At 46.6% G+C, this 27,876-nt stretch overlaps 1 protein-coding gene across 3 annotated transcripts; it reads left to right on the top strand.

The window, feature by feature from the left end:
- The first annotated feature begins 9 nt into the window (after window positions 1-9).
- HTR5A (5-hydroxytryptamine receptor 5A) lies at window positions 10-26,967 on the top strand. 3 transcript variants are annotated; one of them, XM_083579977.1, is made up of 3 exons: window positions 10-358; window positions 19,488-20,758; window positions 26,549-26,967. In XM_083579977.1, exons 2-3 carry the CDS (start codon window positions 20,015-20,017, stop codon window positions 26,879-26,881), a joined length of 1,077 nt encoding a protein of 358 aa, XP_083436103.1. In that variant the 5' UTR covers window positions 10-358; window positions 19,488-20,014; the 3' UTR covers window positions 26,882-26,967. The 3 variants fall into 3 exon arrangements, with proteins under 3 accessions (XP_083436103.1, XP_083436102.1, XP_083436101.1); XM_083579976.1 differs by lacking the exon at window positions 10-358 and adding an exon at window positions 17,143-17,449; XM_083579975.1 differs by lacking the exon at window positions 10-358 and adding an exon at window positions 17,143-17,973.
- Window positions 26,968-27,876: the final 909 nt, after the last annotated feature.

Below are 27,876 nucleotides of genomic sequence, written 5' to 3'. Positions count from 1 at the left end.
CACGCTGTCTAGCTGAGGATTCTAAACCTTAAACCACCAATCAAAATGTGCATATATCTCCCATCCTTCTTTTCCACACTGAGAATTCTAACTCTCAGTTGTCAGTTAAGGATCCACATGACAGTTAAGCTAATGCTGTTTAACATCTGCATGCAACAAACTGAAACTCAATCCTGCTGGTATTGTTTTGCTTGTTGGTGGGAGTAGTCCCACTGCCATGCTTTGCCAGCAGTTCCCATGCTGTAATGACCATCAGTGTGTGTGACAGAACCATAGAACCACCCTGTCCAAATCTCTGCTAACTTTCTGCAAATATTTACTCCTAAATAAGTCTGAGTTCAGTGGTATTCACTGTCAGGTAAGGATGCAAAGGACTAAAGTACTTATCTGATTTCTAAAGCACCAGATCTTACGCAATGTCTACCTCAGACAGCTTATTGAGAAAAGTGTGTTATATTATTTCCCCACCACCACCTCATTGCTAATATTTTTGCACGAGCTTCTTCCTGATTAGCATGGTGGGCAGTGCCAGAACAAACCCCTTTGGTCTTCCAATATTTATTCAGCAGGAGAAATCAGGAGAATAAGAGATCCAACTGATATTTAAAATCCCATCAACTTGACAGCCCTCTTTAAAATATCAGATGTTAACCATGCAAGGTCAGGGCACTGCACATGTATAAATCATCGAGAGCCATCTCTAAAGTCAGTTTGCGGCAAGGAAAAATCCTATTAATAAGGTGTCAATCTTAACTGAAACTTCACTTCTTGGCCAATTATGATAAAGATCTCAGGGTGAAGTTTAATTCCATCTGGAGCATGGATATTTAATGAGATGAGACAAAGGAGAGAGAAAACCACAAACAGAAATCAGCTTTATAATGTTCACAGCAAGAAGGCAATTTTATTTTAAACAGAGGAGACATGAAAATCAAGTTATTTCCAACATACCTTTTTTTACAGTTCTCTAGAGTGGAACCCTTCCCTTTTAAGGCTAAATGTTGTTATAACAAATTTCTGTGCCAAATAATCTAAACTCCTAACCTGTATGCTTAGAGAATATTTACAGTACAGTATTTCCCCCTAGCAGTTTAAGAAAAAGCCAAAGAAAAGCTTGGAGATAGTGCATTAATTTGTAAGCTGATAGGATACTTCCCCCAGGTAGTGAATTTACATGACTTTACTTCAGCCGTGGTAGGACTTGTGGCCCCCAGATGCTGCTGGACTCCAACTCCCATCAGCCCCAGTCAACATAGTGGATGCTCAGCAATGGTGGAAAATGTAGTCCAATAATACCTGGAAGACCACAGGTTCCCCGATTTAGTTTGGGTCAAACTAAAAAATATAGGAAACAATCCCCTCAAAGCTTGCCACGGCTTTCAGCCCTTTTCAAATTGCAGCATTCAGCCCTGGTTCCTACCTGTATTCACACTCCTCCTTTTTTTAAAAAATGATTTCCTTTGAAAATTACTTACCACATTTAAGCCAAAATCTGCAATTCTCCTCCCCCCCCCCTTTTCCCCCCTTTTGCTGTCATTTTCAGTTGCTCAAACAGCTTTCCTTCCCCAGGGAATTCCTTCCTTCTAAAGTCATTGAACATTTTGAGTTGCTTGTATCCCGGGCAGAGATTCATCCCCGAGTGTTTGGAATATTGCTTATAAATGTTTCATGTAGCCAACCTACTTCATAACTTTATTTCCTAAAATTCATATACCACTTGATTGTACGGGGGGTGGCGACGACTCATGGGGTTCTCTCTCATGGCAGATTAAAGAGCAGATTTTAAACAGCGCGTGGTCATTTTTTCCACCCGACCTCATTTATTTCAATGTTTGACCTGAGAATTCTGTGGGAAGCCAACTCAAGAGTACTGGGCCATTCCCAATTCTAAGATGGTAACAGCAAATGTCATAATATATGTCGCTGTGAGAAGCGCTCTCTACTCAGGATTCCAGTCTTTCTATTCCACCACTACTCCAGCTTCCATTTTTAGCCATGACCTCTGAGCAGGCTCAGTTCTCATTGCACTGTGTTGGGGTTTCTCTCACAAAGATTTTCCATGCTTCTGCAAAACTCGGGTTCCACTGAAACTTCTGGTATCTCCCTGATGTGCATGGCTGTTGCCAGTTTGGCTAAACACGCAATGGAACTCATCAAACTCAGGAAGATGCCTTATTCCGTGTCAAACCAATGGTCCATCCAGCTCAGTATTGTCTATGCTGATTGCCAACTACTCTCCAGGGTTTTAGGCAGGGGACATCCCCAGCCCTACCAAGAGAAGCTGGGGATTGAATCAGGGACCTTCTGCACACAAAGTGGATGATCTTCCACTGAGCTATGGTGCTGTCAGTCATGAATATCCTTATCTTAATGGCTTTTCCACACTGTCATTTCTCATCTCAGATTTGTGTCCATTTATTCTTTTGCACAGAGACTAGTCTGTTTGACCCATGTAAAATGTAGCTTATCAGGAGCATTTTCCTAAGTGAAAATGGGCCTCCTTTTAAAGGCTAAAAGAACTAGAAGGACAAAGCAAGGAGAGAATTACCCAGCAATTTCATCCGCTCTTACATTGCTGTACATTTGGCAACTTGAACCCATGCAAGTTTATCAGGCATTTGGGAGTCACTACAATAAGTCTCATCCCTCCACTGCACAATGCTAAAATGATCTGTGTGCTGTTTGAATTGACAAAGGTGTACAGTAATCGGGGGGGAAAGAATGCAAACCCACATCATATCACATTCAGCTATATTGGTTTGTGTAGTTTGCCCTCAAAGCTATTCTAACTAAATTTCAGACATAAATTGTTTGTTTTGCTCTAGTGAACATAAGCCTCTACTCAATCTGTGTTAATAATACATAATATCATAGCAACAGCAGGCTTTCTAAGACATCATTTCACCAATGGCCTTCACTTACACAGCATGCAAAAAAGATATATAATTTAGAAAATTCAGGTTGGTTTGGGGGTCTGTGAAAAACCAATGAGTGACATTTGAAAAGATGGCTTCAGGATATTCCTTGGAACCATTTCTTCCAATGCCTTTTAAGATTATTTTTCATAAATAACTTTAGCCTAAGGCAATGCATGAACATTCCTTCCCAAATATTTATTCGTCCTAGGAAAGCTGTTCCACAGTCTTCTACTCTTATTCCTATTATACTTGCTTTTGTTTCCCCACTACAGTGGAACCTTGGTTCCCAAAAGGCTTAGTTGCCGAACAAATCGGCTCCCAAACGCCACAAACCCGGAAATAAGTGTCTCCGGTTTGCAAATGTTTTTTGGAAGCCGAACATCCAACACGGCTTTTCCTTGAGTGCAGGAAGCTCCTGCAGCCAATCGGAAGCCGTGCCTTGGTTTCCGAACGGTTTCAGGAGTCAAACAGACTCCCGGAATGGATTAAGTTTGAGAACCAAGGTACCACTGTATCATGGAGTGAGGCACCGGGAAGTTTGAAGTCCTCCACTATAGATTTGAACTGAGGGCTGATTTAGCTGAGAATTCCATAACGGTGGTACCTCGGGTTACAGACGCTTCAGGTTACAGACTCTGCTAACCCAGAAATAGTACCTCGGGTTAAGAACTTTGCTTCAGGGTGAGAACAGAAATTGCATGACGGTGGTGCAGCAGCAGCGGGAGGCCCCATTAGCTAAAGCGGTACCTCAGGTTAAGAACAGTTTCAGGTTAAGAACGGACCTCCAGAACGAATTAAGTTCTTAACCTGAGATACCACTGTACTCTTTTAATAAAGAATGGATCAGTATTGCTGGTGGTGTGGGAGCCAGGGCACCCCCTCCCCGGCACATTATTCTGGGTACCTGGTACTTGTTGAAGAGTCAGTAAATAGTCTTCTGTTCTCGTTGGCATCCATCAGTCTCAAGAGACCATGGAGTGTGCCTTTGGGGCTGAAGTCAAACCGCTGTGTTAGCAGCACTGAAGTGATCTCCCCGGGGCTCAAGCCTGGGCATTATATATGGGGGTCCTGGGCTGCCCAGATTGCAAGACCCCCCTCTTGGCCTCACTGATGTGGTCCAAAGGAAAGGAAGACATTTGGCACCAGCTTGGCTGCAGGAGTTGCTGAAAGGAGGCGTACAAGGTGCCAGAAGGAGATATAGAAGACGCCATCCAAACAGTCTTAGGGACTCCACTCTGGATTTGTGTAGGATTAACTCCTTAGCCTTTTCTTCTCCCAAAGATATCCCACAAGGCAGCAAAGATTTCAGATCTGGGTTTTCCTTCTCCTAGATGGGCTCCCTTCCCAGGTTGACAAGCCCCATCTGCCCCTCACTTCCCTTGACAGCATGTGCAGAAACCGCCTTCTTGACCACTGGATCCACTATTGGTCTCGTCAACTCCATCTGCCAGAGCCTGTCTTCTCATACAGGGGAAGCCCCTAACTCACCGAGGGTTTGAGACCCATCGACTATGCTCAACTGGTTTGGCTTGAGTGGGCACAGCTTCTACCTTTTATACCGAAATGCTCTTTCAGTGGGTGCCCACGGGTTCATGGAGATTGCAACCCATCTTCATTCCTTGCTGCAGAATTAATAAAGGGAAGCCAAGTGGCATAGAAGTTGTCTGCATTTTGACACACACACACATACCCCGCTGCCACCACCACACAACCAGTGAGTTGATTTGACCACAGGAACCACATTCCACAGTTGCTGCTGCCTGCCTCACATCTGTTCAGCGTTCAGAGTTCTGCAATGCTTTGCAGTTGTAAGTCAGTCTGCTGTCAAAAGTTAAACAATAAGTTCCTTGTGGATCAAGTCCCGGGCCTCAAAATTCAAATAGCAAAAGAACAGTGATTGGGGGATTTAACTGAAACTTTTGGCTTGCCATCTGTTCCACTTGTTGAGAAACATTTACCGCAAATTGACTAACTAAGGGCCAGACTCACCACAATTGGGGAAGGGGGGAAAGCAAAAATGATCACATTCCCTCCAACAGTTTGCTGTACTCATTTTTCTGATTTTATTTAACAAGGAGGGGTATATAGACCAGCGGCTTGGAACTTTCAGTGCCTTTTCCTCAAACTGTGTATAGCCAGGTCTTCCAAGCATTCCTTATAGGACTTGGTTTGCACACCCCTCATCTTCCTGCTGCTCTGAACACTGTCCCATTTTGTCAATGTCCTTCTGGAAATGTGGCAACCAAAATTGGACAAAATATTCCAGTTTAAAACTTTCGATTTTTCTTTCTCCAGGGTAGATGTGTGTGCACGGCTGCCTCCTGCTGGACACAATATGCACGATTCCTAGATCTGCTACTAGAAAGCTCGTTAAAGCTGTGACCATTGAATATCAAGAATATTGTGAATTTGCAACCCAAATATTGTTCATTCAATTTATTTATCTATTGCACTGATTCATCACACTATGCTTTTAAAATCTAAGCTTGCTTAGCATTGGCATGCTGCTGGCAAGCTACAAAGCTCACTAGGAAGAATTGCTATCTTCCTTACCTACCTCGCAAGGGTGTTGTGATCATAAAATGTCTCGCTGAGCTATTGGGAGGAAGGGCAGCTTAGAAACATGAGAAATTGATTACAACTAAGTAGTAAGGGTTAAAAAAAAATGTCTCATAAGCCCCCCAGCCCAGTCATAACCACTTAAGGACACAAGAAAGCCCTTTTGGATCAGGCCAAAGATCCATTTAGTCTGGAATCCTGTTTTCACAGTGACCAACCCAAAACCCCAATTGGAAATCCTCAAGCAGAAACTGAGTGGAACAGTGTTCTTTTTTAACGACCAGTGTTGTTCCCAAAGTAACTTGGTGTGCTTAGGACTGTTGCTTAAGACTTGATTCTTATAGGACAAAGATGGGCAACCTTTTCTCTGTTCTCTCAGAGGCAACCTGTGTCAGGGACCACATGCAGACAATGGGCAGGGCTGAAGGGGGTTTTCTTGGGGCTCTGGCAGGGAAAGAGAGAGAAGCGTGAGTCATTTACTTGCCCAGGAACATGTCCTGAAGACGTGTGCCCAGTTTTGCAGTGGGAAAAGTTGGAAGCTATGGAATACCAGTTGCTGGGAATCGCAAGTGGGGAACTGTTAACTCTCACGTCCTTTGTGGGCATCAGTTTGGCCAATGAAAACAGGATGCTGGACTACGTGGATCATCAGCCTGATCTAATAATAATAATAATAATAATAATAAGAAGAAGAAGAAGAAGAAGAAGAAGAAGAAGAAGAAGAAGAAGATTTCATTTATACCCCGCCTTCCCTGGCCAAAACCAGGCTCAGAGCAGCGGCTAACATCAAATGTATAACACATTAACATAAAATCGGACAATCAGTTAAAAATACATTCTAAAATACATTCAGATCAGGATCAGAATAAAATCCAATTAGATGGCAACCTGCAGATTAGGGTTGGGGACCTTAAATGCTCACCAGGCCCAACTGTTTGTACTGAACTTATATGGGCCTGTGAGAAAAACTGGGAGGTCACTTTCATGCAAATTCTTATGAAAGGGGAGAGGGAGTCAGACTGAACCCCGGCCAAAGGCCTTGCGGAACAGCTCCGTCTTGCAGGCGCTGAGGAAAGATGTCAAACCCTGCAGGGCCCTGGTTTCTTGTGACAGAGTGTTCCACCAGGCCGGGGCCACAGCCGAAAAGGCCTTGGCCCTGCCGAGGCCAGTCTAATCTCTTTGAGGCTCAGGACCTCCAAAATGTTATTATTTGCGGACCGTAAGGTCCTCCGTAGGGCATACCAGGGGAGGCGGTCCTGTAGGTACGAGGGCTTTTATGGGGTGATGCTGAGCCTCTCATGGTATCTCAGAAGTGTGTGAAGCAGCAGAACAGAAAAGAGCAGGCAGGCAAAGGCTCCCACTCCACCAAATAGTGTAAGAATCCACTATGAGTTAGTATAAGCATTTAGAGAAATATTCTGAATCCGCTGCCACAGGGGCATGTGTCTTCTCTACCCCAGCTGGTTCCTAACAGGCCAACAATTGGATTCTTCAAATTTTTGCTTTAGCTTCATTAATTAGGATGGCTATTTAAGAACAAGTCCTTTTTTATTATCTTGTAGGTAGAAAACATTATTCACTTGCATATCAAACACTTTCGGTCCCTAATTAACTGCTAGCTTTCGGTACAAAAATTAGAAGCATTGATTTGGCATCATGAATAAGCCCTTTTAATCATCTCCACACATTAGCAGTAATGAAGAGGCAAGGAAGCTCCAGCCATTTGCAAGATTTCATTTATTTTGCATTTCTGCTGGTTAGATGCACTTCAAGTATATATTTTTGGGGTGGAAATAGTGAATGTGATCCTCAGTTGCTTTTATAAGAACAAGCAAATGAACAGTGGTGTGTGTTTTGGACTCATTCAGAGCAGTAAAAGTATATCTGAGTTTTTAGTTTAGAAGAAAGAAAAGCACATGGGATTGTGATAGAAATGCACCGTGGCTGCTGGCACACGGAACCGCTAGGGCAGAAGGCAGAGAGACCAACAGTAGGGGGAGCACTCCCTGAGAAAATAGTTTCATTCCAAAAATAAAAGCTTACTGCAGATTAATTCTGTATTGCTCTGTTAAGGAAAATTCTGGGTTGAGAGACTACTCAACAGCCCAGCTCGTTGGGGTACAAGTCCCCCGCGGGTCCATGCGGTCAGTAAAAGAAGGAAATTCCAGCCAAGCAATTTGGAGCAAAACAGGAGTCAGTGGACTTAGATCAGGGGTCAGCAAACTTTTTCAGCCGTGGGCTGGTCCACCATCCCTTAGACCTTGTGGGGGGCCAGTATATTTTTTTTTAGGGCGAGAATGAACGAATTCCTATGCCCCATAAATAACCCAGAGATGCATTTTATATAAAAAGACACATTCTATCCATGTAAAAACATGCTGATTCCTGGACCGTCCGTGGACCAGATTGAGAAGGCGATTGGGCTGCATCCGGCCCCCGGGCCTTAGGTTGCCTACCCCTGACTTAGATCATGGGTAGGCAAACTAAGGCCCGGGGGACAGATCTGGCCCAATCGCCTTCTAAATCCGGCCCGCAGATGGTCAGGGAATCAGTGTGTTTTTACATGAGTAGAATGTGTGCTGTTATTTCAAATGCATCTCTGGGTTATTTGTGGGGCATAGGAATTTGTTCACCCACCCCCAAAAATATAGTCTGGCCCCCCACAAGGTCTGAGGGAAAGTGGACCGGCCCCCTACTGAAAAGGTTTGCTGACCCCTGGCTTAGATCCTCATCATTGCTACATCACTAACATGTCACAAAAGGGGAGGGTTACAACAAGATTAGCATAGACAGATATGTCAGGGCAACACCCAAGTATAAGATTAGCATAGGCAAACATGTCTTAAGTACCCACCACCCAAAAGTACAGTAGAACTTCCTTTGCAGCCTGAGGCAAGTCTGGTGATGAGATTTGGCTTCCCTTGGAGAACAATGAGCCAGCAAAGCCACTTCCGGCTTGCCCAGGAGGTGGGGTTGCGGGCTTCACGCCCACCCCCATGTGAGTGGGGACTGGTTTCAGCCCCTGTGAGAACAGGGGAATCCCGGCCGGGTCTGCCCCCCCCAGCCAGCCAATCAGCTGGCTGGGGGGGCGTGGCCTGCCCTATTTAGGGCTGGCGCAGAGGGGGCTCGCCCTCTTTTCGCCGGCTAGCCCTCACATTTTCCCACCCTCCCTCCCTTTAGGTAGGCTTTAGGTAGGTCTTTGACTTTGCTATGGACTTCGGTCTGTCGCCGCAAGGGGCATGGTAGGAATTTTTCCCAATTGGCAATTTGTAGCCTTTTGGTTTTTCGCCTACCTCGTAGCAACTCGTCACAACTCTTCGGCATTGGCGGTAGGCATTGGTAAGAAGGGGTTAAGAGGATGGGGGGGAGGAACACCATCACCTCCCCCCAGTGAGCGAAGGGTGGTCCGTTAAAGGACTCCAGGGGGCATGGCCCTGTCCGAAGCCTATGGAGGTGTGGGCCAAAGGCACGCCCCCGAGCGGTGACCCGGGGGAGCTCCTAGTCGACGTGCCTCGGCAGGAGACTCCCCCGATATAGTGTTAACCCTTCCCCATGTCTCCAGCAAATGGGCTGGAGCCGGATAGTCGATAGGACCAATGCCTAAGCCAATGCCTCTCATTCCTGAATTCAATAAAGTTGTGGCCTAATTCGCCCAATTAACCTTAAATTATGGTGTCTTGTGTCTTTATTTATCCTGGTGGGGGGTGGGAACTCACCACGCAATTGTCACCTCTGGGAATTTTCTGGGGTACGAGGTGTGTATACATGTCTTCAAGCTTGGGGAGGTGGCAGGGGAAAGACTCCTTTTCCCAAGGGCAAAATGGCGTTGGAATGGAGGAACTTGGCAAAGGAGTAATTTCCTTAACAGCTCTGAAGTGTGTCAATTGAAAACAGGTGTAGGCCATCCTACCTAATGACACTGGGGGCAGGCAGACACCAAGACCTCAGTCACCACCTCTTCCTTCTTCATTCACCTGGGCTTGTGCAAGGAGGAAAAGACACACGTGACCTAACCAAGGGGAGAGTTTTCAAACATGTATCTAGCCGCACCTGCCCAGGTGGATGGCAGGATATTGCATCAGTCTAGATTGAAAATAGCATGTCAACTGCATACTGCATACTAAGAAAAAACTACCGTACATTTTTTTTTGCTACAGAAAGTGAAATATACTCAGAGTCGAGAGTGGATTTCATGCTCTTTATTCAGCTCATAGTGGTGAGGAGGAATGGAAGTTCCCCCAGAATATCTGCTTTATATACATTATTTACACAATGGGCCCCACGTGATTGGCTAATTCTGGGATTCACCTGTAGGCCAGTCAGGTTGTGGATTTACTTCCACCTGGAGCTGGATTGGGTGGCTCCTGTGGACCAATCAGACTGCTGCATTCTGAATCCTATTGTTCTAGGTCCAATCAGACTGCTGCATTCTGAATCCTATTGTTCTAGGACCAATCAGATTGCTGCATTTTGGATCCTATTTAACTCAGTACATAACAGAAAGGTTAGTCTGTGCACAGCCCTGTTATTCTATATGTTTGGCAATTATGCTTTCCTCCAATTTTTCTGGAACAGATATTAAACTAACCAGCCGGCCATTTTCTGGGTCATCCCAGATATCCTTTTAAAAATTGGTGTCACCTGATGACGGGAAAGCAGCCAATGTATGGAGGCAGACTTTGGGAGAAAGTTACATATCTTTGTTAGAACCATAGAACCGTAGAGCTGGAAGGGACCATGAGGGAAATCTAGTCCAACCCCTTGCAAAGCAGGAATCTTTTGCGCAAAATGAACCCACAACCCCGAAACCAAGAGACTCAGGCTGTACAGACTGAGCTACTCAGATCAGCAGTTTTACGTTTGGGTTCTTTAAGAATCGTTCTGAGGATGCCATCTAGACCCAGCCATTCAGAAAGAGCTGCCTTGAAGGTCCTGGCTTGCAAACCCCTCTCTAGCAACCTACATTGCTCTTCCAAGACCTTAACAACATTTGACTGTCCAAACATTTGTGCACCTACATGCAGCCTGTAATGGTACAGGCCAACACCAGAGGTGATTTTAGGGTAGCGCAACTGGTGTAGCCATCCTGGCTGCCATGCTGCAGGGGCTGCCACAACAATGCTGTAGAATGTAGTGTGGGTACCACAATTTAGAGGGACCGGGTGGCGCTGTGGGTTAAACCACAGAGCCTAGGACTTGCCGATCAAAAGGTTGGAGGTTCGAATCCCCGCAACGGGGTGAGCTCCCGTTGCTCAGTCCCTGCTCCTGCCAACCTAGCAGTTCGAAAGCACGTCAAAGTGCAAGTAGATAAATAGGTACCACTCTGGCGGGAAGGTAAACGGCGTTTCCGTGCACTGCTCTGGTTCGCCAGAAGCGGCTTAGTCATGCTGGCCACATGACCCGGAAGCTGTACGCTGGCTCCTCGACCAGTAAAGCAGAGATGAGCACCGCAACCCCAGAGTCAGTCACGACTGGACCTAATGGTCAGGGGTCCCTTTACCTTTACCACATTTTAGCACTGCACAGTGCACCGCTGAAATTTGAGAACACAAAGTCCGCCTCTGGCCAACACTACAAACATCAGATTTTGCCACTGTGGGCATGGGACGAATCAGAGCCGTGTGTCCACTTTGGTTTGCATGCTAGGCGGTGAGCCATCACTGTCTTTTGTTCCGTGTTATGATGCTGCCCAGAGGGTTGGAAGATGCTAAGGTGCAGCATAAATTACTACTGCTGTGGCAGCAGGAAGCAAGAAGCCAGACCCTTGAGTGTGACATTTGATTGAATATGCAACTGCCGTAATGATCTTCCCTCTAGGTGTCAAACACTCACTGTTTGCCTCCCGGTGCATGGAAGGGATTGTGATGACTGGAAAAGAAATGCTTTAATGCAGCCTTGTGCTCCATTATATTTCCCTGTCATCTTGCTGCGCCCTTTTCTTCTCCTTTCCTGCCTCCATTCTGGCCCCTCTGCACGCACACGTTGCTGCTCCTCTCTGGCCCCCAGGCTGCTGCGTAGCAAGACCTGGCTGGCCTTGTTGTATTTTAAATGCCCATGAATTAAATCACATTTTTTTATACTCTTCAAAAGCAGTTATCTCACGGCGCACGCAACAAACAGAAAATGAGATTTGCATTTTATTAGACACACTGCCGCTTGCCTGCGTCTTCACTTCCAAGCTGGGCTAACTCACTTAGCTGCTCATGGGTGTAATTACAGTTCCCTCCAGGATAGTTTCAGAACTGATTTAACCTGCTCAGGAAGGATGGCAGGTGAAGCGTTTTCTTTGGCTATGCTTCCAAGTGCGTGTAGAAAACCTGAGTATACAAACATTATGGTTGCCCCCAGCCCAATGGGCTCCCACTGCTGGTGTCTGGAGCCAAGTGCACAGGACATTTAATCCATATGTATCCTGGAGTAATACTCCTGTCTGTTGCCTTGAACCAGCTTCCATCCCACTGGAAAACACAAGCTGCAGTTAACCTGAAGTGCCTGCAGCTCAAACTGCCTTTGCACACAGAATCGGAGAATCTAGCTCAAACCCCTGTAATGCAGGAATCTCAGCTAAAGCATCCATGCAGATGACCACCCGACCTCTGCTTAACAACCTCCAGTGACGAAGAGTCCAAATGCACAGTCGACAGTGCATGAACAGATCACAGCTTCCTGGGGTGGGAGATGGAAGGGTTGCCGGCATGGGGAAATAAATCAGATAATGCACATTAGGGGAAGACAGACCCATCCCCTCTGTGTGTGCAGCAAGTGCAAATGCCATTTGAAACACAGCAGGAGGAAAACGACATCCCTGCATTTTAAGCTGCTAATAGTTCTGCTTTTTTCCTCTGCAAAGACAATGCCATTTTCCCCACAGCCATTTAAAAAAATGCTCTACAACGAATCTATTCTTCTTGAAGGTGCCACAAGGCTCTTTGTTATATAAGCACTAGATCTCCCATAGCCACAATTATGTTCCTAGCATCAGAGTGTATACATATGTTCAATGCTACCAGTATGCATAATGTCAATTTGCACTCTGGAAACCTCTGTCAATCACTGAGCAAGTTTGACTTGCTCTTTGTGGCATGCTCTATTTTGTGGGTTGCATCCCAACTAAGTTAGTCATGCTTCACACTGCAATCCTACACATGCCTGCAGAGAAGGAGTGAGACTTTGTGGATAGGGACGTTGTGTATAGGATTGCAGGCTCAATGGGACTGATGTGTGACAAACCTAGTCTGGATTCAGCCCTTTGTTAAACAAACAAAAATCACAAAATATAATATATGAAACAAAACCAGTACTACAGAAATAAATGGGGTTTACCTCCCAGTCAGTGAAAGCAATTCCTGTAAGAAGAACACAGGATCAAGTTTAATAAGACATTTCGTAACCTGACAACATATTTTGATAACTTTTACCACCCCCACCCTCCAAAGAAAACATGAAATTGCTTGCCCGTAATATTTCCAGCATCTTTTATGTCATCACATTCATTCCAAAGATGGAGAGCAATTCTGCTACCTTATATACCTTCAGATTCCCTATGGACCAGCCCTGGTCTGTGTTTTTGTTTTGTTTTTGTTTTGTGTGTGTGTGTGTTTTGCAGTGGACCAGCACACCCAATCCTATGCTTGCTGACTTGCTTGCAGATTGGAATGCAACTCCAAGTCATGTACTTCTCTAGATGTTGCCATGCATGTTTTGTGCACACAAAAATACACATTTCAATGTAAAAGATACATACACAATGCATATGGTATTGAATAAGCTCTTCAGTTATTTCTCCTCTGGACTCTCTCAGCCTAACCTATGGCACAAGGTTGCCATGAAATTCCTTGTGAGTTCCTGGAAGGATGGGGGTGGATGGGATGGGATTGGAATGTAATGATTATAATACACTTGAAGCAACTGGAGAAATAGTTCTACAAAATTTTTTCTAAAGTCTAAGCACACAATTCTCACTATGAAGAAAAGCGGAGGAAAAGAAAAGCTTCTGATGGCATAGAATAGATGTCAAACTAGGCCCATGAAAGAGCTGAGTTCAAAGCATTGTAAGGACAACTGATAATGAGGCCATCAAAGCACCTGTATAGCTGCCTCTCCCTTTGATCTTCTCAAGTTAATCATTTTCCATGATGTCAATTGTTTACTGGCTCTGTTGCCAGTTGTCCTCCAAGGTGCCAAAAACCTGGCAATAAACAAATCAGTCCCACATCTTGGCATTAAGAAGAAAGGCTCCCCCAAATCAATGGTAATTGAGTTTTAGAGTGCCATCAGTTTTCTGTCATTAAGGCCATCTGTCTCCTTGGCAGATTCCACAGTTGGTTCTGACAGCATCGCTTTACCAAAAATAAAATAAAAATAAAAATTGTGTATGACTTTTTAGATACCAAATCCTAGCAGACAATAATTTCTCACTGCATTTTTCAGCCTTCTTGATTCAAGGATTGTTTGTTTTATCAAATGTGTTTATAATATGTTACAGAACCCTTGAAGCAATCTAAACTCAACAAATCACAAAGCACTGATAAAAACAATCCCCATCATCATCATCATCGTCATTTCCCTCCCCTAAACCCAAATATTAATCTTGCACAGGGCAAAACATTTACAGCATCACATAGCCTGATATGAATTGCTGTGCTTCAAAACCTTATAGTCAGCATTTTAGAAAATAGCTAGGTTCTGAACAGCATATCATTTATTTTCTCAAAAGGTAAGACCATTGTCATGTATGTGCTAGAAAATCAAACTACAGAGCAAACTTTTCTAGCCTGTATAAATTATGCAAATTAAACAATCTGCATCTGTCAGGTTTACTTTGCTTGATTCATTGTGCTCCTGCTAGTGGTGTGAGAACAACAAGGAACTCGCCAATCCAGTTGCATCAGCAACTGGAGGACAGGCTTGCAGGTGTCATATTCTGGCAGCTCCAAGTGACCAATTTGCTCCAACAGAGGTTGGGGGCAGACTGAGGTTCTATGCCTCTTGTCTCCAGACTAGCTTCTTCAAGCTCCATCACCTTGAGAGAACTACAGAGCCTCAGAGGGCAACCTTCTGGCCCAAAAATGAATACTCCAGCTTCATTCCATAGCCTCCTGGTGTATTCCTGGATTGATGGTGTGGTGGGAGGCATCTGGGTCTTCCAGATCTGTGAGAGTCCAGGCTCTGGTGGTCTGGAAGGTTCCTCTGGGAGTTCTTGTGCAACTATCTCAGGGGCAATGGTCTCACCATTTTCCACAGTCAGCTCTGAGCCTTGACCCAGAAAGCCAGATGAGGAACTGATGGCCAGTGCTGATGATCATGTTGTGCAATTAATTGGTTTCTATGCTTTCTAAACAGCTTAGAAGCCATCTGGGTGTTAAGCAGCCTATATATTATTCATATTATTCCTACTACTATTGCCTTTGAGGGGCGTGGGTGGCACTGTGGTCTAAACCACTGAGCCTAGGGCTTGCCGATCAGAAGGTCAGCAGTTCGAATCCCTGCGACGGGGTGAGATAAATAGGTACCGCTTCGGCAGGAAGGTAAATGGCATTTCCGTGCGCAGCTCTGGTTCACCAGAAGCAGCTTGGTCATGCTGGCCACATGACCCGGAAGCTGTCTGCGGACAAACGCCGGCTCCCTCAGCCAGTAAAGCAAGATGAGTGCTGCAACCCCAGAGTCTGGGGTCCTTTACCTTTTTACTATTGCCTTTGAACCCACACTGCAAACAGCACAGAGCAGTTCCATAGCCGTTCAGCCAGTGAGCCCAGTTCAAAGTGCTGGTGCTTTTCTTTACAGCTAATCCTGGCTTTCTTGTACCTATGAGAACCCTTTGCTTTCATGGCCCTGGCATGTCAATCATCTTGGGGAAGGAGAGTAGCTCAGCGCCTTTTATGCAGAAGCTCCCATGTTTGCCCCCTGCCATCTCCAGGCAGGGCTGGGAATGTCTCCCTGAAACTGAGGAACCATCACCAGTTGGCATTGACAGTACTGACATAGATGGGGTTCGTGTTTCCTTGGAATGAGGGACAGCTAGATGACGGTGTCTTTAGGACATGTGGTTTATGTTTATACAACCTGATGTGTATAATATCCCCAAGAGGTCTTTGTTTCCCCAATAGCTGCAGCCTTGGATTCAAACAGAACTCAGGCATGGCTCTACTCTCTGACTTCCCAGCCTGCAGCCTTTTCTCTTCTAGCTTCTAGTTCACATCACTCAGCTCACTCTGCTCTTAACTCTGTCTTTGTCCTTCCAAGGACCTTGGAGCTGAAGGAGGGGGCCCCACCCATTTGTCGTCTTTCACAGAGCCCCTTCCCTTCTTCCTCTTAATGGCCCATCACCCAGGCTATCACATCACCAGGAAGCTAGTCTGACTTTCCCAAGAATTATAAGAGGGCCTGGGCCTTCAGCCTAACCCCAAAAAACCTCATAACAATGCAGCTTCCTGTGTCTTCTCTGACTGCCCCACCTTCAACAGTGGAAGTGAAGTTGATGATGACTGGGGAGAGGGCAGTTTCTGATATGGCAACCCATTTGTGGAAGCCCTTCTTGGAGGTGGCAGATCTTTCCCAGACACCAATCTCTTTCCAGCACCAGGCAAACACCCTTAAATTTTATCGGGCCTTTCCCCTTTGTGGAGTTTCATCATTCCATCAATTTCTCTTTGCTTTTGTGATGTTGTTTGCAGAACTGTTTGTTGTATTGCAACGAGTATGTGTTTTAAGGTGTGCAAAAAGAGGGGGGAAGCCTGAAAGCCCTTGGAGAAGGGCTATAGCTGAGAGGCAGAGCACCTGGGTTGCAGGCAGAAGGTCCCAGGTTCAAATTCCCCACCCCTGCACATTTCCAGGTAGGGCTTAGAAAGCCCCTCGCCTGAAACCTTGGAGATGCCTCTGGCCAGATAATACTGAGCAGTCTGACTGAGAATCATATTATGAACATTATTTGGACTGATTTGTGGATATTAACGCAGTAACAAGAAGATGATCGGAATCCCCCTTCGGAACTTGAAATATGGGTCCCCTCAACAAAAATTTAAAATTCGGCTTTGTAATTCGGAATTTATGTGATGTGATTTGATTTGATTTGATTGGTCGGTTAATAAAAATTATTTTAAAAAAAGAGAGAGAAAATCATATAATGGTAGAGTTGAAAGGAACTCTACAGCCATCTAGTCCATCCCTGCGATGCAGGAATCTCAACTAAGGCACCCATGGCTGATGACCATCCAACCTCTGCTAAGAAACCTCCAAGAGCCAGTCCACCACCTCCCGAGGGAGTCCGTTCCACTGTTCAGCCTTTCTCAACCTGTGGGTCCCCAGATGTTGTTGAACTACAACTCCCATCACCCCTAGCTAGCCAGGCCAGAGCTCAGGGATGGTGGGAGTTGTAGTCCAACAACATCTGGGGACCCACAGGTTGAGAACCGCTGGCTGTTCTTACTGTCAGAAAGTTTTTCCGTATGTCTAGTCGGAATCTTCTTTCCCGCAACTTGAAGCCATTGTTTCTCCGGAAGAGGAGGAAACAAGCTTGCTTATCTTCTATAGGAGAGCCCTTTGGATACCTGAAGATTGCTATTCCTTGGCGCAAAGCAGGCGGCTCCCAGGGCCAAAGTGTTGCGGCGCATCCTGGCGAGCGCCTGCGAGGCTCCCCCGCCCCGAAAAAACCAACCCCGTGGGAGTGGAGAGGGACGGCGCTCGCAGAGCTTCGGCGGGGCTGGGGAGACTTTTCTCTCTGCCTGGAACAGGAAGGTCGGAGAGGAGGCAGGCGGGAAGGCGCGCGATGCGCGGATGAAGGGAGCCCCTCCGGGGACCAGGCGCCCTCCTGACCGCGCGGAGCCCTTGGGGAGCCGAGCGGGCGCCGTCAGCTGATGGGCGCGCCTCGGCTTAGGAGCGAGACAGCGGACTCAGAGGAAGAGAAGGAGGAGGAGGGCGGTTTCCCTTTGCTGCTGCAGCGCAGCCGCTGGAACCGCAGAGCAGGCGCCCCGCAGGTATTGCCATCGCGTGGATCGGGCGCGGTTTCCCAAATAAAGCGTTGCGAGGGGGGAAGGGCGCAGGGAGAGAACCGCGTTGCAGCGCTAGCCTGTGTGTGGACACCAAAACACACGGTAGGGAGGTCCCACCGAATTCAACGTGGCTTTCAGGCTCGCACGATCCTGTGTTCCTTCCTGGAAGCGAGCCCCGTTGAATCCAGCGGGGTCTTCCTTCCTGGAAACGCTGCCTTAAAAAAAAGAAAGTCTCGTTGCGCCTCTCCGACTTCAGGCTGTTGTCTGGCAGCAAGTGCCATCGAATTCCTCGGGGCTTGCTGAGTGAACAGCGGCATCTAAGCACCCTCGAGGGGGCTTCCTCCCGAGGAAGCGTGCTTAGGACTGCACGGTACGGCTGCAGCCCCGTGGAGCAGAACAAGGGCGCACAACAGCGTTCAGCTTTAGCAGATTTATTGTGGCAGTGGCAAGATACCTTCATCCGATGGAAGGTACCCAGTTCGATGAGAGCGAGGGACTCTCAATCCACGGTGAGTCTCTCAGGTGCTGGTGGGGCGGGGACACACTTGGGGTCATGTTTGCAGAGTTCTTTGGAGGGTCCGTACTCGCCGTTTGCTTTTTGGTCTGTTCTTTGTGTGTGCTTGTGCAACCACCCTTGTGTGAGCCCATATCTCTGTCCCGTGGTGCGGTTGTCTGATCACACACAAACACACCAGGATCCCACAGGCATTATGTAGGGTAGTCTTCAGCAGTGCTATTTTTCTAGAAAAAGAGGTGCCGGAACTCACCATGAACACCTCCCTTGTTCTCTTAGAATGGCACCCACCGGAGAGGTGTCAGAATTGAGTTACAGCTGGAAAAAAAGTCCTGGTCTTCACTAACCTGGTGCCTGCAGATGTTTCAAACGACCTCTCCTGTCAAGCCCAAGCCAGGGCAGACAAGGTGATCTCCTGTTGCAGATGTTCCAAATGCTGAGCTTCCCACGTGGAGTGCTTTGGCGAAAGCTGTGGCCAACATCCTCTTTCAGCTGCTTTTGTGGAAGATGCAAAAGGGATCCCTTTTGTTGTTGTTTAGTCGTTTAGTCGTGTCCGACTCTTCGTGACCCCATGGACCAGAGCACGCCAGGCACTCCTGTCTTCCAATGCCTCCCGCAGTTTGGTCAAACTTATGCTGGTAGCTTCAAGAACAGTATCCAACCATCTCGTCCTCTGTCGTCCCCTTCTCCTTGCGCCCTCCATCTTTCCCAGCATCAGGGTCTTTTCCAGGGAGTCTTCTCTTCTCATGAAGTGGCCAAAGTATTGGAGCCTCAGCTGCAGGATCTAAGAGTGCATTTTCACACCCAACAGAGCTTGTCTTGGTTGCTTTGTAATGCAATATACAGGCAACGTTTGCACTGGCCAGAATGCTCAACTGCATTACAAATGCCCACTGGAAAGAGAGACAGTAGAGTCAGCCTGGTCTAAATTGTCATGGCTGCAGCTATCATTGGCTCTGATCTTTAGAAGTTTCCAAGTTGGGGGTTTTTTCATTGCATTCTCAGAAAGATGTCAAAGGTGGTGGTGTCTGTGTTTAGCACCTGAATTAAAATTGATAGGGCTCAGGCTTGTGTAGAGAGCCCTGACATCTACCCCGGAGGGGAGACTGGGTCCTTAATTCTGTTTTTGCAGGCTTTGATTTCTCCGTGGCAAATGTGGCAAAGGCACATCAGGATTCCCCCCCCCCCATATTGTATAATACATCTGTTTCTGTAAAGCATGGACCTGATCAAGAATAGATGACATTAAATCTAAGATTTCTCAAAGAAGGAGACAGAAGTGAAGGGGAGGCTACAAAGTCAGAACTGTTGGTATTTGTAAGGGTTTTTTCTTCTCCTTCCTCCACTGCAATGGTATTATCTCTTGCTTTCTCTTTTGCCCTAAACTTCCTGCAACCAATGTGTTAACTTTCTAACGTTGCAAAAATGCTTCAGAAAAGCAGAAGGCTTGGCATTCTCCAATGGAATGTGTCTCCTTCTTAATGCAGGTTCTCTTTGTTCAATTTACAGATGCGGCAAACTCCGACACAGAATTTGGAATCTCTCACAAATATTTCCTTAGTTTGTATTCCAGGCCTTCACCTGCTGGATCGATGCTTCACAAACCAGGAGTGTGACCGAGCTCTGGAGCCTGAAATATTATTGCTATTATCATTACTTATTAAAAGCATATCACCACCCACCAGTCGATATTCTCTGGGAGGTTTGCAAACCAGGCAGTATTAAAACTATGACAAATACTACTTAAAAATTGACAATAAGGAATGCAAGACAACAGCCAAAATATTGCCTTTCCTGGCAATGAAGATTTCATAAATGGATCCCAGCTCAGGTGACAAGCCAGGATACATCACCACAGCCTAACTGATAAATTCTGGATTGAATAAAAAACCTGGCAACCCCCCCCCCCCCAATGAACAATGGTTTTTCCTTAACTATATAACCTGGGGGATAACGAGGAGACCACCTTTTACAACCAGAAGAAGCATTTCACTCCACCTTGCCTCCTGAAACGTTCTACTGCTCATCCTTGCACAATGGATTGGTGCCCCAACTTCACCTGCTTTTCAGTCACTACTTCAGCAGAATCCAACCGGACGGGCTCCAGCTCCCTCCTGGACCACCCTGGTGCCCGTGGACCCTTGTCTATCTTTAGCGTCCTCATCTTGACTCTGTTGGCCATGTTGGTGATTGCCACTTTCCTCTGGAACGTGCTGGTCCTGGCGACCATACTGCGTGTCCGCACTTTCCACAGGGTTCCTCACAACCTGGTGGCGTCCATGGCCATCTCGGATGTGATGGTGGCTGCCTTGGTGATGCCTCTCAGCCTGGTCCACGAACTGTCCGGGCGGCGCTGGAGGCTGGGGCGGATCCTGTGCCAGGTGTGGATCTCCTGCGATGTGCTGTGCTGCACGGCCAGCATCTGGAACGTCACGGCCATTGCTCTGGACCGCTACTGGTCCATCACTCGCCACCTAGAGTACACCCTGAGGACCCGCCGGCGCATCTCCAACATTATGATTGCTCTGACGTGGATCCTCTCAGCCATCATCTCCCTGGCTCCAGTGATCTTTGGCTGGGGGGAGACTTATTCGGAAGGCAACGAGGAATGCCAAGTCAGCCAGGAGCCTTCTTACACCATCTTCTCTACCTTTGGGGCTTTTTACCTGCCCCTCTGTGTGGTGCTCTTTGTCTACTGGAAAATCTACAAGGCAGCCAAGTTTCGCATTGGATCCCGGAAGAGCAACTCCATCACTCCTATCACACCTGAAGCCCTGGAGGTTAGTTTTTCATCAGGTGCTGCTGTCTGCTCTAGAACTGGGCAGCACATTCACACAGCAGACCTTCTGTTAGGCAGGGTGAAGTGGCTGTCAGTAATTTATTACTGTTGTTGTGTTTTTAGTACTGGGGAGAGGCGCTTGTGGACTTTTCTGGTGGCCTTGTGTACTGTACACCTTGACTCAGGGAGGGGCACCGTTTGCTGCTCTGTGCTGGGCACCCAAATGTCTGTGGCTGCCCTTGACTAACAACCACTTTGAGCCCTGAGCACAGTGGCTAACAGCGAGTTGCTGAATTTATTTATCTTATGCAATGGCTGTTGCTGTCTGCTGCCTGAGTGTCTGAGCTCACAAGCCCTTGGCTCATATTTCATCTCAGCCAGGAACTCCCTAGCCATCCTTAGGTAGTCATTGTTCCCTCTGCCTTACTTCTTCATCACCTCCCCCCCCCGCCCCCGCTCAATCTGAAATAAGAAGGCATTAATCCTGGTTTTCTTTACAGGGTTGTTGCAAAGATAATATCCATGAAGCACGTGGAGCACTTGAAAGTGTCAAGTATTAAAAGACTCATATTGGCTTTAGTGGGCTATCTCCCACTAAATATATTTAAGTTTAATCTTAACAGTGTTCTTGACATCAGTCGGGGCTTTCGTTCTTTTTCTCTTTGGGGCTGGACCAGGGCTGCTTTCTTCAGGATTCTTGCCAGCCAACAAGCTGTGCCCTGTTATTCCATTCCATTCCATTCTCCAATCTGCTACCTACTATCCATTCAGCATTCCTTATCCACTGATCTTGCTCACTTCTCAATGAGCTGTTTTTTGCCCTCTCCTGCATAGTTCTCCCCCAGCCACGCAAAGTATGGTACCTTTCTTGTAGTTCTGCAAACATTGCCATTTCTTTAAGCCTGTTTGTACCTCCCTTCTTGTGTGTGGGTGTGCGGTTTTGGTTTCATAAGGTTCCATGCATGAAGAATGAGTTTGCTATGCGTATATCATATTAATCCCTTAATTAAGCAAGCAGGATGAAAACTGAGATACATTTCACACATAGGAGAACCTACACAATTCAAGCCCTTTGTATTTGCTTGTGGATGCATTACCTAAAAGCACTCAAGGGAGAGCTCACAAACGGCTTTTCTTTTTACACAGGTTTGGGACCATAAGACTATCCATACAAAATAATTTGAAATTGTAAGGCAGAAAATAAGCGTCAGTATCCTCGGAAGTCATTGGTTCCATTTATTTAGGACACAATATCCACTGAAAATCTTGTTTGTTTGTTTTAGGGTGTCATATGGACTAGAAACATAAGCAGCCTTAAAAAGAAAAAGAAAATAGCAAGGGTAGGGAGCAGCTGCTAAAAAGACTAATCCTAGAACTGCTACCTTTTTACAGACAGGATAGTGTGCCTTTAGCAGTTGTCAGACAGGCAGGCAGGTATCAACAGAAGCTTTTATTGATACAGAGATGTGGTAATGGAGGAACATTTTAAAGACAAATGAAATGGATTCTAAGTCAGATCACCGGTCTGTCTCGCTCTATGCTGCCTACACTGACTGGCAGAAGCTCTCCAGGCTTTCAGTCTGGAGTCTTTCTTAACACTACCTGGCACAAGAGCCAACTCGTAGGTGCTTTGAGAGGGCTTCAGCCCCCACAATAAAATATTTGAGGGGGCTGGGCCCCCACAAAGGTTATGGGCATTCCCATTCAAATGGTATGTGTGCACTGAGTCATGTGATCGGTTATGCAGAGTGGGGCTTACCTGGGCCCCCACAATATTTTATTCAAGTTGGCATCTGTGCTACCTGGAGATGGGAGGAATTGAACCAGGGACCTTTGCATGGTGCCAGGCTACTTTGAGCCCTTGGCAAGGCTAACTGCTTGCTCACCCGCCTGCCAATCGCTAATTTCAATTTTCAAAAACAGGTGTCTTGCAGAAAAAGTGAACAGCACAAAACTTGAAACTGCCACATCTACTTTAAATTGCAAGAATAAGTAATACAACCATCTTTGGTTACCTTTCTCAAATGCAATTTTTTAAAAAAACAACAACACATGTTTCAGCACCCAAATCATTTTGAATAATCTTGTGAATTGTGATGTCAAAATTTACATCTCTTTAAAGATTCAATTCCAGGCACACAAAATCTCACTTTGCATGCCTTCCCCTTTGCAAATTTTGCCACCAATTCCTTCAGCTCAAGGAATTTATTCCACTCCTAGAGCTATAATTCCCTATGAAGAGGGATTGATTGTTAAACCACTCAGAGAACAGTAGCTCTGAGATGGGAACAGGGGCATCCCAGCAACTCCCAGCACCCTTAACAAACTACAGTTCCCAGAATTATTATTTTTTGGGGGGGGGGGGCTATGACTGTTAAAAATGGCATCATAGTGCTATAAACCTATGGTGTGAATGTGGCCAAAATGAAAGGCAATATCTAAACATTGTATGTAAATATAGCTGTATTTCACTCCCATGAGCCTCAGCAGTTAACTGAGCTATACAGAAGCTAACACTTTCATTTTAGTGCCAAAAATTTAAAACCCAGCCCATTTATGTAGGGTTCCTTTCAGTGTCTCTGCATAAACTCCATAAGTCACCAGTTAACAATTGGTTCATCTGCAGAACATCCCAATTGAATCTTGTCTTTATTAAGAATCCATTTGTTGATCCTCCGCAGCCCTGGCCCCTTAGCCTTCCACGCCTGAGTACCATCTTGCAGCCAGCAGCTACATTTGGCAGCTTGACAATACACGACACTTGGGGAGCGACCCACACCAAGGCAGCTGTGACCCACCCTTTGGGACCTGGCACCTCCTGCTTTTTAATCTCACAACTTCAGCCCCGGCTGGCCAGCAGCACATTATACTGCAGCTCCTATTTAACATTTAATTAGCATCTTTATTGTGCTAGGCATCGTACACCACAAAGGCTTGACATTCTCCCTGCCCAGAGGATAAAACAAAATGAAAACTCAGGCAGGCTTGGAGGAGCGGAGGGGCCGGGGAGACGACGGAAAGCACAGAACAGGTGAAGCTACAAATTGGGGTGCGGGGAAGGCTTTGCGGAATCAGTGGATGCTGAGGAACATAAGAAGAATCTACTGGATCTAGCAATGGCCCATCTAGCTCTGCATCCTCTTCTCCCAGTGGCTGGCCAGATGTCCATGGGAAACCATCATCAGGACCTGAGCACAAGAGCTTAGCCAGCATGGCTAGTAGCCATACATAGCTTTAAAGGTAAAGGTAAAGGGACCCCTGACCATTAGGTCCAGTCGTGACGGACTCTGGGGTTGCAGCGCTCATCTCGCTTTATTGGCTGAGGGAGCCGGTGTACAGCTTCCAGGTCATGTGGCCAGCATAATTAAGCCACTTCTGGCAAACCAGAGCAGTGCATGGAAACGCCGTTTACCTTCCCGCCGGAGCGGTACCTATTTATCTACTTGCAGTTGGTGCTTTCAAACTGCTAGGTTGGCAGGAGCAGGGACCGAGCAACGGGAGCTCACCCCATCGCAGGGATTCGAACCGCCGACCTTCTGATTGGCAAGTCCTAGGCTTTGTGGTTTAACCCACGGCGCCACCCGCGTCCCTTATGGATAGCTTTACGCTGCATTAATTTGTCTAATTCCCTTTGAAAGCCATTCAAGTTGATGGCCGTTGCGGCTTCCTGTGGGAGCAAGTTCCCTAGTTTTAATTATGTTTTGCATGAATGTATACTTCCTTTTATCTGTCCCGAATCTTCTGACATTCAGCTTAATTGGACGTCCTAGTGTTATGAGGGAGGATGAAAAACTTTCCCTATCCACTTTCTCATCCCATTCATGATTTTATAAACTTCCATAAACACACCACCTCCTACTCTTGCCTTTTCTCTAAACTGAAAAGTCCCAAATGTGGCAGCCTTTCTTTGTAGGTGGAGCTGCTCCATCCTTTGATCATTTCAGTTTCTCCTTTCTGAACCTTTTCCAACTCTGCCATATCCTTTTTGAGGTGAGGCGACCAGAACGACCCACAGTATTCCAACTGCAGTCACACCAGAGATATTCTCAGTATAAGGGATCTGCTAAGTACATGCCTCTAGCCATAGATGCTGCTTGTTTATCTAATGCACAGGGGTTTATAGCGTTATAGAAAAGCATAAGGTTGCTGCAGTCACAACTTAATGTATCAATACGAAAAATACATTGGGGGGCAAAAATAAAACGTTGGAAATCTTATAGGTGGGGAAAAATACAATCTACCAGTGATGTAACTTTAGTGTTGTTGTTTAGTTGATTAGTTGTGTCCGAGTCTTCAGGACCCCATGGACCAGAGCATGCCAGGCACTTGACTTTTATATGCCTGTTGTTATTGTCCATGGAGCTTTCTTGGCAGTGATACTGGAGTGGATTGCCGGTTCCTCCTCCAGGTGGATCACATTTAGTCTAAACTCTCAGCTATGACTTGTCCGTCTTGGGTGGCCCTGCACGGCATATCTCACAGCTTCTCTGAGTTATTCAAGCCCCTTTGCCACAACCAGGCTGTGATCCATGATCCATGTGCAGTCCATCAAATGAGAGGGGCAGGGTAAAAACTTGTTTTCACAGGGCACTAGTCATCCAGGGAAGGGAATCTGTATCTTAGTTGTAGAGCCCATCTTTTGCATACATAGGGTATGAGGTTTAATCTCTGGCATCTCCAGGTAGGGCTAAGACCCCCATCTGACCCTCAGATAGCTTCTGCCAGTCAGTGTCACCAATACTGTTAGATGAGCTGACTTGGTAGAAAACATCTCCCTGTGGACCAGGTGATCTTGTCAACAGGGAGTGTGGACTTCTCATTTGGGCAGCTGGGCTGCCTGCAGTCCCTGGCCTTTCCCGGCAGTGACAGTGATTGATGGGGGGGGGGAAGTCGCCCCATTCCACTGGGGTGTTGCATAACTCTCCACTGGTTAGCTTTTGCGTTGTGGTGTGAACTAGAGGTAGTCAAAGGTGGACAACTGCTCTGGATAGCTGGTGGCCTTCCAACCCTTTGCCCTGAAAGTTGTTGTCGTTTAGTCGTGTCTGACTCTCCGTGACCCCATGGACCAGAGCACGCCAGGCACTCCTGTCTTCCACTGCCTCTCGCAGTTTGGTCAAACTCATGCTGGTAGCTTCAAGAACACTGTCCAGCCATCTCGTCCTCTGTCGTCCCCTTCTCCTTGTGCCCTCCATCTTTCCCAACATCAGGGTCTTTTCCAGGGAGTCTTCTCTTCTCATGAGGTGGCCAAAGTATTGGAGCCTCAGCTTCAGGATCTGTCCTTCCAGTGAGCACTCAGGGCTGATTTCCTTCAGAATGGAGAGGTTTGATCTTCTTGCAGTCCATGAAAGTACTTGAGGTCTTTTGAGTGTTTGGCTCTCCCTCTTCTCCCAAGGCAAAAGGGGCCCCCCAGCAGTAAAAGATGGTGCTCTGGGTATCTGTAGGGGGGCTCCCCACCTCCTCCACCACCTTCTGTAAGGTAAGGTGTGGTGTCTTTTTAGATAAGAGGGGGGTGGAAAGGTGGCTGTTCCAGGAGTGCAAGCCAAATTGAGGCTGTGGCCACTATATATTGCCCCCCCAAATTGAGGGTATGCATAGGAGGTGTTCAGCTGTGTGCGCGCACATGCTTGGAACTCTCACCCCACCGCAAAACTCCAGGCAAACCTCTGCTGTGCATCATCTTGCAAATTAGCATGCAGCACACAGGATTTCGTGTTTGGCAACTGGCAGGTGGCAGGCCGGCCAGCAAAACAAACACACACATGCGTCTGAAGATTATGTTTGTCTTTGGCAGGTGAAGGAAGCCTCCCAGCAGCCGCAGATGGTGTTCACCGCCCGGCACGCCACAGTCACCTTCCAGACGGACGGAGACACGTGGAGGGAGCAGAAAGAGAAGAGAGCTGCCCTTATGGTGGGCATCCTCATTGGGGTGTTTGTGCTGTGCTGGATCCCCTTTTTCATCACAGAACTCATCAACCCCCTCTGTTCCTGTGACATACCCCCACTCTGGAAAAGCATTTTCCTTTGGCTCGGCTATTCCAATTCTTTCTTCAACCCTCTGATCTATACTGCCTTCAACAAGAACTACAACAACGCTTTCCGGAACCTCTTCTCCAGGCAGCAGTAAGCGAGGAGGGCAAGGGAAGAAGGAAGGCCTTTCTAAAAACTTTCCCCTTCCCTAAATTACTTAAAGAGACATGGGGGGGCGGGGGCTCCTTATATCACAATAAATGCTCAATTGTCACAGGGCATTCAGACTTCTTTCTTGAAGCACTTACTTGGTGAAGAGATTGTGTTTTCCCAGCACAAAGAAGCAACATTTTATTATTGGGATTACCTGATTTCCCTTGCTAATGTTGTGTGGAAGATAATGTTTCTGAGCACCATGGAATGGTCTCCCCTGGGAATTAGCGTGTGACACCATGTGTAATGAGCTATGCCAATTTCTTCTCATGCCCACACCCTTTTATTGGAGAGGAAACAGTAACCTACAAAGCCCTTTTTGGCCAAGCCTCACTTAATATCTCAAGAGTTGGCTCAGTTGGTAGAGCACAAGATTTAAACTCAGGACTGTGGGTTTGAGCCCCACATGGGGCAAAGGATTCCTGCATTTCTAGAGGTTGGACTAAATGACCTCTGTGGTCCCTTCCAACTCTACAATTCTATTCTTCTATCTGCCCCACACCTGAAGTCACATTTTGAGGCCTGGTGGACCTAATTTTGCTCATGAACTCGAGGTTCCCCACCCCAATCTTTATCATGAACTTACTGATTAACTGAAAACCAGGTTTCTCGAGACGGATGGATGCCATCATCAACAATTTCTATACTGCTTAATATATAAATCTCTAAGTGGTATACAACTTTTAAAAAAGCACAAATTTAATAAAAAATCTACAAGACAACCATCAATTTAAGTTACTATAAACTGCAATAAAAATAAAGAGATAGGCCAGCACTCTGTGGCTTGGTCAGGCATGCGTAGGGAAGCCTGTCTGCAGGCCAGCCCTTTCCCTGCTTTTGGGCTGTGCAGTATATGGTATGGTATTAGAGGGATGGGGATGGAGGATCCAAGAAGAAGAAGAAGCCCAAGACTGCAGGACTGGAGGTGGTGGACAGCTG

Source organism: Podarcis filfolensis (assembly GCF_964270895.1).
Source record: "Podarcis filfolensis genome assembly, chromosome: 12".
In the NCBI taxonomy this organism is placed as follows: Eukaryota; Metazoa; Chordata; class Lepidosauria; order Squamata; family Lacertidae; genus Podarcis; species Podarcis filfolensis.
Note: the sequence above shows the minus strand (reverse complement) of the source record. Positions and strands in the feature narration are given on the sequence as shown.

What these genes read in the sequence shown, in the direction of transcription:
- HTR5A (XM_083579977.1), top strand. Translation starts at nt 20,015, where the DNA reads ATGGATTGGTGCCCCAACTTCACCTGCTTTTCAGTCACTACTTCAGCA. An exon ending in TCACACCTGAAGCCCTGGAG is followed by an intron (nt 20,759 to 26,548) that starts GTTAGTTTTTCA and finishes TGTCTTTGGCAG; the next exon opens with GTGAAGGAAGCCTCCCAGCA.